The 11,192-nt window shown below is 36.8% G+C and overlaps 1 protein-coding gene and 1 pseudogene across 2 annotated transcripts; one reads left to right on the plus strand and one right to left on the minus strand.

Annotated features, from left to right (window-relative positions):
- The first annotated feature begins 535 nt into the window (after positions 1-535).
- On the plus strand, positions 536-1,737 carry LOC142548458 (beta-amyrin 28-monooxygenase-like; annotated as a pseudogene).
- A 38-nt stretch (positions 1,738-1,775) lies between these two features.
- LOC142548457 (DExH-box ATP-dependent RNA helicase DExH10) lies at positions 1,776-10,123 on the minus strand. 2 transcript variants are annotated; one of them, XM_075656791.1, is made up of 17 exons: positions 9,014-10,123; positions 8,477-8,791; positions 8,132-8,236; positions 7,977-8,045; positions 7,113-7,280; positions 6,952-7,023; positions 6,753-6,869; positions 6,080-6,304; positions 5,761-5,919; positions 5,141-5,230; positions 4,919-5,011; positions 4,552-4,705; positions 4,221-4,369; positions 4,003-4,098; positions 3,370-3,462; positions 2,508-2,657; positions 1,776-2,100 (listed from the first exon to the last, which is right to left on the minus strand). In XM_075656791.1, the coding sequence occupies exons 1-16, from the start codon at positions 9,986-9,988 to the stop codon at positions 2,547-2,549; spliced, it is 2,991 nt and encodes a 996-aa protein (XP_075512906.1). In that variant the 5' UTR covers positions 9,989-10,123; the 3' UTR covers positions 1,776-2,100; positions 2,508-2,546. The 2 variants fall into 2 exon arrangements, with proteins under 2 accessions (XP_075512906.1, XP_075512905.1); XM_075656790.1 differs by having other exon boundaries at positions 4,919-5,014.
- Between the last annotated feature and the right edge of the window lie 1,069 nt (positions 10,124-11,192).

Below are 11,192 nucleotides of genomic sequence, written 5' to 3' on the forward strand. Positions count from 1 at the left end.
TGAATTCATGCCAAAAAGGCCTAAGTCATCCCGTCACTTTTGATATTCAGACAACATTCATTTTTCGTGCGTAAAATAGGCCCACCAAAGTTGTGTACGGCTGGTTATATTTTTTTCCCGGATATGAATAAAATAATGCTTATAATTTTTTTTACATCATTTTATAATCTAGTTGTAGATTAGAATTTTGTCGCGTTTAACGACCTAAATTAATCCAATCTTTATATTTTAAGAAATCCTGATACACCGCCTAAAACTAATAAGATTAAAGAGGACAAATGACAGTGGTATTCCACCATTAAATTGATTAAGATATACATACCGTGTCTAGTAAATTTCATTTAACATGTACTAATGCATGTATACGTACAAAAATTTATTGGTATAAAATATTCAGTTATATCATAAATTATATTAGAGCTGCGACTATATATACACATGGTCTTTATGGTGCTACTTCATATAAAAGTCTTCATGAATATTTAAAAACCCCCAACTTTTAAAGCAAAGAAACCCTCAACTTAATTTGCAGAGTATGGAATTATTTTATGCATCCCTCTTTTCACTCTCCATTTTCTTAGCATTCCTTACATTTTCAAACTCTTTTCCGGGGAAAACCGAGTGGCCGGTGAACGGAGAAACATTCGACTTTCTCTCAACTGGCTGGAAAGGGCATCCTGAAAAGTTTGTCTTAGATCGTATGACAATATTCACCCGTTATGTTTCAAACCCATGTTTTTGGCTACCATGCTGCATTTTTTTGGCGGCGCAAATGGCAACAATTTTTTGTTCACAAATGAGAAAAAGCTTGTCCAGGCATGGTGGCCTAAGTCTGTAGAAAATTTTTTCCAGGCCCCGTTTCAAACCAACACAACGAGGGAGGAAATCATTAAGCTGAGAAAATTGCTTCCAAATTTCTTGAAAACCGAAGCTTTACAACGATACGTAGGCGTAATGGATCGGTTAGCACAAAGGCACTTTGCTGATGAATGGGAAGGGAAGGAAGAAGTTTTTGGTCACCCTCTTGTAAGAAGTACTACACATTTTGGTTGGCGTGCAACCTATTTTTAAGCGTGGAGGATCCAGGCTGCATGGATAAACTTGTGGGCCTTTCTCAGTAGTGAATGCTGCTTTTCTTTCGGTTCCGATAGATTTGCCCGGAACCCCGTTTCATAAAGTGATCAAGTCACGAATTTGATCAAGGAGGAGCTTCTTTCGAATGTGAAACGAAGAAAAATAGCGCTGACCGAACCGAAGCAACTGCATTGCCAACACACGATGTTCTGTCACACGTTACTGAAACGTGACAAAAATGGGAGATTCATGTCTGAATTGGATGTCGCTGACAAGATTTTTGGGCTTCTGATCGGAGGATACGACACTACCACCTCGGCATGCAGTTCTGTTGTCAAGTTTCTTGCCGAGTTGCCTGAAATCTACCAAAAGGTCTATAACGGTGAGCAATTCAGCACTCTTCTAATCAGCCAATATGCAAACAACTCACCTCAACTAATTCATTATGCGCAGAACCAATAGTGATTGTGATTTCGAAAATTGAAGGTGAGTTGGTGACTTGGGATGACACAAGGAAGATGAAATATTCATCGAATGTGGTGTGTGAAGCACTGACTCGCGCCGCCAATCTCTGGCACTTTTCGAGAAGCCCTTGCTGATTTTGTGTACAAAGGTTTCACTATTCCCAGGGGATGGAAGGTAATTAATTAATTCACTCCCAAACAATTATTTATACGTTATAAGAGCTCATACACGCAAGATACGGAATGTTAAAATAGTCTGATCTTAGTATCAAAGCGTATTGTTTGTTATCCATTTAAAAAGAAAGGGCAGGGCATATTCCACATTTCAAATCAACTAAAGCTTAATAGTTAATTTACCACATTGATGTATTTGGTAGCTATTTTGGAATGTAAATTCAACACATAAGAATCCTGAATTCTTTCCTGAACCTGAGAAATTTGATCAATCAAGATTAGAAGGATCCGGACCCACTCCATACACATATGTCCCGTTTGGTGGAGGCCCGAAAATGGCCCCAGAAGCGAGTATGGCCGATTCGTCATACTTGTATTCTTGCACCACCTAGTCAAGAGATACAAATGGGAAAAAGTTATTCCCAACGAAAAATTAGCATTGGATCCGATTCCATTTCCTTCCAAGGGTCTCCCTGTTCACCTATACCTTCACAAAACTTGAGACTCTTATCTTATGGAAATGCTCAATATTTTCTACTTTTATCTCTTCACATCAGGTATACATTACATTTCACAATAAAACAATATTATTAACAAGTAAATGAAATTCTTCACATTCACATGATATCTTGTAAAATTTATCCTCACCATGATCAAATGCGAGAGTATTTTAATGAAGTTTCCTTTCACTTGCGACCTAATAGATTATTATTCATACAATATTTAGTTGAAAACTAAATTCTTGAAAAAGCCAAAAAAAAAAAAAGATAGACATTGATGAGAAAATGAACTAACCTCGCAAAATGTACAACTACAATGGCAGTGTCTACATCTTCAGAGATACAAAGAATTTGCAAACATTATACCACGCCGAAGGCTTCCGCTGGCAGCAACAAACTTGTTCTCTAAATCCGCTTCTCCAACAGCATGAGCAGCAGCTTTTAACTAGAAAGCCAGAATACATACATGATAATTATGGCTATCACGTCTTACAAGCACCAAAAGCAAGTTAAATCTCATAATTCAATTGGTATACAAAAATGTAATAACGCAATGTGTTTTTATGTTTGGATGAAAGAGTAGGATAAAAAAGCGATTTGTCTAATTCAATTGAATACAAGAAAAACCACATTCTGACACTATTTTTAAAGACAAGGTGGAAACTGCCAAATACCAACTTATGCAATTCCTTTCGCTGTAACAGAGCCAGATAAATAAAGATAGAGAAAAAAATTCAGGCCCCCAAACATGTCAGTTTCTAGTGAGAAATCTTTATTCTAATGAAAGTTGAACAACCAATATAAAAAAGTTATATCCAGACATGTCAGTTTTCAGAGCGAAAGTATCCTTGAATTTATCTCATGGATGCTGGGCCCAAACCCCTGCCAATGCAAAGCATGCCGGTTCTGTGGAGTCAGGCAATTAGAAATAGTAATTCAGAGATTCCACAAACTATATCAAAAATGTTTTTCCACAAGTAAAGTGAATATGAAAGCGTTTGTATAAAAGATGTAATGATTTTGCAAGAAATACTAGAGCACCAATACTAACTTTTCATTTCGTAAATTGTAAAAGCAATATAAATAGCATGTAGCAAAGCACATCAAGTTCAAACTTAGATCATCTTTTCTGAACTTTTGAATAGCAAAGGAATTACCTGGTTTAAAAATTCATCAAGCCTTCTAGATAGTCGTATGATGCTCCCTTCAAATATATCGGTCATATGTATGATTTCAGCAAAAGATGCTCCCTGGAAAAGAAGATAAAAGAATGCGCATTAACAACACAGTCAACAATAAGTCTTACATTTGAGCACTACACATTAGCCCTCAACAAATTAAACAACAGTCCACATATCAATATTAAAAATTAGAAGAATCTCTTCAGCACTTGCTCTTCATTTTGAAAAAATCTCAAAGAGCTAACTAAATTACAATAATACGAAATAATTTTCGGGGAGAGCACCTATAAATTCAGAATAAAAAATTAGCTTTTGATAGGTTCAGGGAGGGCTAGCTGTGCTTCAAATCAAAGATAAAAAGATCAATCAGATTCTAATTCCAACTAAAGTAAACGGATATCATGAGCCAAATGCTGCTGCCACTTGTTTTTTAATGGTCGAGAATGTTGTGCGAGCTCAAAAATACAAGGGTCTGGAGATACTAGATTAGAGAAAAAGTACCAATACCCAATATGACAAGTCCACAGGAGTTTTAAACAGTACATCTGTTGCAGTTCGACATGCTATGTGATGAAAAAGAACACAAGCTAACAGTCAAATGTAACTGACCTTTGACCAGCAATAAATCACATCCATCAAGAATGGTCTAACTGATGCCTCAACATATTCTTCCACATTCACTTCAAGCTTACACTCACGTTGCACCTGCAATATATTGACGTTGCCCAGTTGCCATTCAACATGATTGCATACACATTCGCCTCTGGTAGGTACCAATTTTCAATGCAATAATGGAAAAACAGTGTTCAGATCATAGCTAAAAAAACCTCTGCTATTGTTCTCGCACTGTCTCGAAGTTGCTGCAATGGTATAGCAAGTTCCGCTCTTAGATGTATTTGTTCATTTGATTTGTCCCCCGGGATGAAGCAACTTGACAGAGCAGCAACTTGGTGATGATCCAGATCGTTAAAGGTCCCTGATAGCATAATAATTTAGAATTTCGTTGCAAAGCCGTTGACTAAATTGTTCTTTCTCGATTAATCCAAACGGTGCCTCAACATCAATAAAAGTGAACAAATTTCAAGAGTAAATTTTAATTAAAACTGACCTAAAAAGAATATAGCAGACAGGAATTTTAAGAAAACATGAAGGGCTCACCATTGAACATCAATTCAGTAACAAGGAGCTCATCCCCAGTATCTATCAAGCAGGCTGCCCGTCCCTTCAGCTGAAGGACGCCATCACCATCAACATGCCCAAGTTTTTTGAGAACCCGTGAGCGGTTCTTGAGCTCATCACGAAATTTTTGAAGCTGCGACAGAGTTGGAAGAAATAAATCTGATTAGAAATTTCGAACCGCAGATTAACAAAATGATTTAAATCCAATGGACAGGTAGAGGTAAAAAGGAGTGGTAGCAATCCATAAGTCCAAGGTATACCAAAAAAAAGGAAAGATGCGCCTGCTGTACATTCAATAAAAAGTCTGAGACGTGTTAAATAGGTGAAATCAACAAGAGACAAGTACCTGGGAATCACGCATTTTTAATTTAAGTTGTTGAATTTCATGATTCACTTCAGCTTTTCTCTGGAAACTTTTCATCTGATTTTCATTTTGAGACTGCTTATCAAGGAGAGGAAAAAAGAACAGGTGAATACCTAAACAAAGTTCCAATCAACATGGAAAAGCAGCTTACTGATACCAAAGCAAAATAAAATCAGTCAAAATGAATTCTTAATTTTGACAAACCTTGTGCAGTGGGTGAGAAACCAATTTGTGTTCAAGTTCCTCAATGTTGTTTGCCAACTCAACAAATTCTGGATCTTCAATTCCCATATCCTGAGATAATACATAAGTTCCAAAAAAATATTGCCCTCGTAAACATGGAGTCATGATGATGGCCCTTAGAAATACTTAACAGACTACTTACAAACAGGAAATTCAAAAGTGAAACATCAGATACATCGAAATGATGACGCGGGTGTTCTATGGCAGAACAGGAAAAATTGGGAAAAAATATCACCCGAACACTATAAAATCGACTACAATGATCCATATATCAAGACGCCCGTTCTTAATGAAAAAGAAATATCTATACAAACACATGAATTTCTACGGTTTAATTAAGATTTCCTATCTTACATGTGACAATGAAGACAAATAATTTTTATACAGGAAACAAAAACTTGAACATCTAAATTATAAATCTGAAGATCTTAAGATACTGTGCAGAGTCCGGGAAGAGCCTGTGTATAGACCAAGAGATTGATTTGGAATACAGTCTAGAAAACTAAAGAAAAGGCAGTTTATACAACATCAGGTATACAATTTCAGTCCACAAATAATCAACATGATCTTAGATTACATACCTTCACAGGATTAAGCTTGGGAAGACCTTCAAAAAATCGTTTTTCAAGCTCCTGCACTGCAAGCAAAATACTTTCCCGAGCTTCAACTGGACGCAAGTCAGAAGGAACAGATATTCTGAGCTTGCTTACTGCAGATATAAGAGGCAATTGAACCGGAACCTGAGACAAGAACCAATATGCATCAACTTCCCACCGGTTAGGATGGATGCCCTAAAGCCATTTATATCATCTTCTTTTACTTGCATTCAGAAGTAAAAAAAGCAATGTGATATAATTTTTCCCATCGCAATTATTTCATCCTAAAAGATTCTCAACTCACCACATGCATTTCACCTTTTTCTCCCGGGCGTGGAGGGCATGGTTTGGGCCGAGAACCGTCTTCACTGGAGCTGAGAGAGCAGTGGAGGAGGGTATCAACAATATAACTATTACCACGTGAAGAAGCAAGTTCAGCAGGCAACGAACCCGGTGCAGCAGGAGGTCTTTTAACCACATTGATCACAACTCCCCAACCCCAATCTGTTCCACCTTCCCTTATCTTAACCTGAATTTACATCATAATGTAAGAAAGAATAATAATCGAGCTGAATGGAAAGAATCCCAAAATCAATGAAAAAGTGTACAAGTAAAAAGGTGAAGCAAAAACTCATAAACACAGTCTCACCATCAAACATCACAACCCTGGCCATAGCAAGAGTAATGACTCACAACTAATGATTAAGGACATACAAACTGAATAAATCAGAAGAAAATAGAAAGATGCAAATTTATGGGATAGGTACTATTTAAGATTGCAGATTAATGTAGTCAAAACACAAAAAAGGAAAGATGGCCAATAACGAACGAGAAAAATAAACTTATACGGCATAAAAGAAACAGAAAATGGAGCAAATCACTCAGAGGCAGTAGGAAAATAATAGATATATAGAGCGTGCACTAAACTAATTCAGAGCTTTGCTATTGTAGATGAGCATACACCTCTTCGCACATACCAGCCTACCAGGTAGAAGGAAAGAGAGAACTCTTTCAGGACGAGTTATTTCAGCCATCATTTTCTTTTCAATTCGAGCAATCTCAAGCTTTAGTTTGTCATATTCAGCAACTTCAGCCTATAAGTAGAAATGACAATTTTATTGTTTAATTTGAACCAAAATAAGAAATTCCACGAATGAGCAAAGGAAAAATATTTACTTCTCCAGAAGCATCTAGCACAGCAGCTTCTTCTTCAAGTTTTGAGACTCTTTTCTCAATGTCAGGTAAAGTCTGAAGAAGCACGGGTTTAAGTGTTGAACACAGTCAGCCATCATAAAACACTGTATTGACAAAAATCAAACACAGCTTATGGGTCAAACCTTCTCATACTGAAATTGATGAAAGGAATTTTTGATAACATGCTCGGCAGTGAATTGACCCTCAGCACGGCTCATCAAATTCAGAATTGAGTAGTAGCTTAGCCTGAAAGTACTGACCAAGGGTGCAGGCTTTCCCAAAACCATGTCCTTAAGGGTGTTCATTTCCATCTGATTTTTGAAATAAAAAATAAAGCGTTAAATACAAAGATTCGCAGACCCCAAATGCAGCATCTTCTAGTAAGACACAAGACAATATGATAAGGATCAGACAATATTGGATAGACATAGACGAGAAGAAAAATGGAAGATCAAAATTTCTCGTTCCGAAAACCACTAAACTTTTCATTTTACAGCCAAATTAAGCTTGTTTTAGAATAAATTCTTTCCACATAATGTATTTACGCTTCCAGGAAACTCAATCTCTTTCATAGATCCTTTTTTTCATTTCATTTGGCTTATTGTTCCCATGGTAAAAAGGACAGCTTTATCCATATGTTGCATGTAAAACTGATCACTTAACACTTGCATAATTCTTCAAGACTAGGATAACATATAGCCAATTCAAACATATGAACAATTCCCAAAAATTGCAGCAGTTGCATTAACCGATTTTGTCATTAAAAAATTGCAAGTTTGTCACTTTTGGACCTTCCCTGTGCAAAACTTCCCCAGCATCACATACAAGAAATTATTAGATATCGCTATCTATTTTAATAATGCTAGTGAATATTCATATCAGTATTTCCATCAACAATGGAGAGAACTTATTCTCGATCGCATTGTGATCAAGCCCATTATCACTTCCATCCTTTGAATTTTTGAGTTTTAACTCAACAAAATTAATTAAGACAGGAGACAGATTACCTTTTCATCAATCATTATAATACATATCCCCCGCTCATCTTTGCCACGACGTCCAGCTCTACCACTCATCTACCGTAAAAACAAACAGTCAACAGACCTATATAAAGCTGATACAGTGCAGAAGTCTGTTTTTTTAAAAAAAAATAACTACTCACCTGGATATACTCACCAGATCCAATATATCGATGACTATCACCATCCCATTTTTTAACACTCGTAAAAACGACAGTTTTTGCAGGCATGTTCAACCCCATGGCAAACTGTCAACGCATTTAAAGAAAAATTGATTCGATGTGCAAAACAATTGCCCCATGACTACCTATATAAATAGACATTATAACACAAAAAGTCTCGTATACATAGTGAAATACATGAAACCACATTCTATTGAGTGTAATAAGCAAAATCATTCCTCTTACCACAGAGGTTCAGACACACTTTTGTATGTATTTAATATTTAATTAATATCTTATAGCAGTAATTGCAGATACAAATAGTACCGTTTCTGTTGCAAACAGAGCCTTAACAAGACCTTCTTGGAAGAGAAGTTCCACAAGCTCTTTGATGATAGGAAGTAAACCAGAATGGTGAACAGCAATGCCCCTCTGAAGCAAGGGCAACATGAGCTCAATGGCAGGCAAGTTTCTATCCTCCTCATTCAAGCATAGGATTGCATTTTTAAACACTTGTTCCACAACATCCTTCTCATCTTGCATATTGAAATCAAGTTTGGACATAGACATGGCATGCTGTTCGCACTCTCGTCTGCTAAAACTAAAGATTATAACTGGTTGAAACTTCCGTTCCATGATCATCTACAAAAACAGTAATTTTGGACTTAGGCATGATGAAATACCATGTATAGGAAATGAATATTGAAGACATATCTAACAAAACAAATGAAAGCAAAAATAAGCACTGTAGTGGAAATCCAGAGTTGAAATATTTCTATACCCATTCTTACTCAACATATGGGAATACAGGTACGAGATTATGGAAATTGTACTGAAAATTGTATTTAGTACAGGAACACTAACCTTGACAATTTTGTAGATGTCAGAACCACCAGAGGCAGTTCCACCTTTTGCGATTCTACCACCAGCCTTACCATTAGAACTTTTGTTCCCATTACTGAAATTTGGCTTCGTGAAAGTGTCTTGAAGTTTCAAAAAGTTGTCCTCTTTAAACTGCTCATTCTCATCAACTACTAGATACAAACCAGAACCACCCATAGGGAATACATAATGTTGCAGGGGTGTTGGCCGGAAATCTGTATAGACCACATGGCATGGCTGTTTATGTATATTACATATCCATTCAGCAAATTCAGTTGCATTTGACATCGTTGCTGAAAGAAATACCATTTTTATAGCAGTAGGCAAGAATATGATACTTTCTTCCCAAACAACACCTCTTTCTCGATCCTTCATGTAATGTATCTCGTCAAATATCACCCAAGCAACTTCCTTCAACACCTCAGAACCTCTGTACAGCATCCCTCGAAGAATCTCAGTAGTCATCACCAAACAACTGGCATTGGGCAAAAGCGTCACGTCACCCGTCATCAATCCAACATCTGAAAACTCCTGACTCAACTCCCTGTACTTTTGATTGCTCAAAGCTTTTAATGGGGAAGTATATATGACCCTCTGTTTATCCCTAAAGGCCATGGCAATGGCATACTCAGCCACCGCAGTTTTTCCTGCTGAAGTGTGAGCTGAAACCAAGACCGACTCATTCCTTTCCAAACAAGCGACGGAAACTTCCTGAAATGGATCAAGCTTAAATTGGTAGGATTTTGCCCTTTCTCCAGTAAAAATGGGATCAGCAAGGGTACCATGGATTGATTCATCTTTGTTCGAGCTATATTCACTTGGAACTGCCACCTCATGCACACATGTCCTTGTTAAGCTACGCCTCTTCGAAGCAGATTCTAGCAAAGGAGTTTCCTCCTTTTCTTGTGCACTCTCTTCCAGTTGTTTTCGTTTCAGCGACATAGGAGACTTATCCATCTGTGGGTCCCCCCAGTAATCCAAATTGTAGATCTTCAAAGTTTTAAGAATATGTTAAACAGTCTGCAAAATATAATATCAACTAAACAAACTACTACATCTTTCCTGTGAACTAGGTTCCTCCCACTCATTCTCCTACATGAGTAAATATCCATCCACGCAAGTGTGTGCAAGTGTGAGTGCGACAAAGATAAAACAGGATAACTTTAAGACTGAAAGACATAACGCAACGCTGAAATGGTGCAGAGATTACAAACAGGACACATAATTAAATACAAACATGCACATAGCCAATTTCCAACTATGTGACCGAAATTAATAACCGGAAAAAAAATATCAAACAAGCATAATACCGAATATTGCAAGACGAAAAATTTCACGAGAATAGCGCGACAGCTTCAGGGTATCACTTCTCAGCAACCCAAAATTCAGCTTCGAGCGAATAAAGCAAATTCAGTACCAACAAAGGTAAAATTTTGGTCTTCGAACTCAGAAGAATTCCATTAACATTACCATATGTTTAATAAAATATTAACGTATAAAAATCGAAGTAAAGGAGGTTGCTTACCAGGGCAACGGAATGCTCACTGCAATTATTAATATAATTTAAATCGTGAATAAATCAAAATCAAACCCTAATTCTCCCTTAGTTTGAAAATTGTCAATTTTCAGTTATCAAGCGGTACAGAGAGATGGTCCTTTGTGAGATGCCGGGCCGGGTATAAAATATTTGGGTCAGGTAATTCATGTACAAACCATGTGAAGCCAGGCCCATTTAATACAAATGAGTTGGGCTTTATTCCCACTATTGTAATGATCCATAAAAATTCATTCTGCCCGGAATTGGATTCATTGAGTTAAACTGTATTAATAAAATTTATAAATATAAAAAATTATTATAATAACGATGAATATATAAGACTAAGAAATAGGTTATTAATAAATTGGGCCTACAAATTGGACTTTGGAGCTATGTAAGCCCATCCCCACTCTTCGACGCTGATAGCTCGAAAACCCAATGGTTGCTCCTCCTCTTTTCTCTCTGACGGAGCTGAAGCGACCAAACTGAATAAATTTTTACTTCTACAGTAAATTACAAGTACGTATTTTCGTACAACATATTTTATTTCACGGGATCTTGTATTTGATCATCCAGTGTTTATTTTTATTTTTTTGGATTTTATCTAATCCAGTAGCTTTCAGT

The sequence above is a fragment of the Primulina tabacum genome, chromosome 6 (assembly GCF_025594145.1).
Source record: "Primulina tabacum isolate GXHZ01 chromosome 6, ASM2559414v2, whole genome shotgun sequence".
NCBI lineage: Eukaryota > Viridiplantae > Streptophyta > Magnoliopsida > Lamiales > Gesneriaceae > Primulina > Primulina tabacum.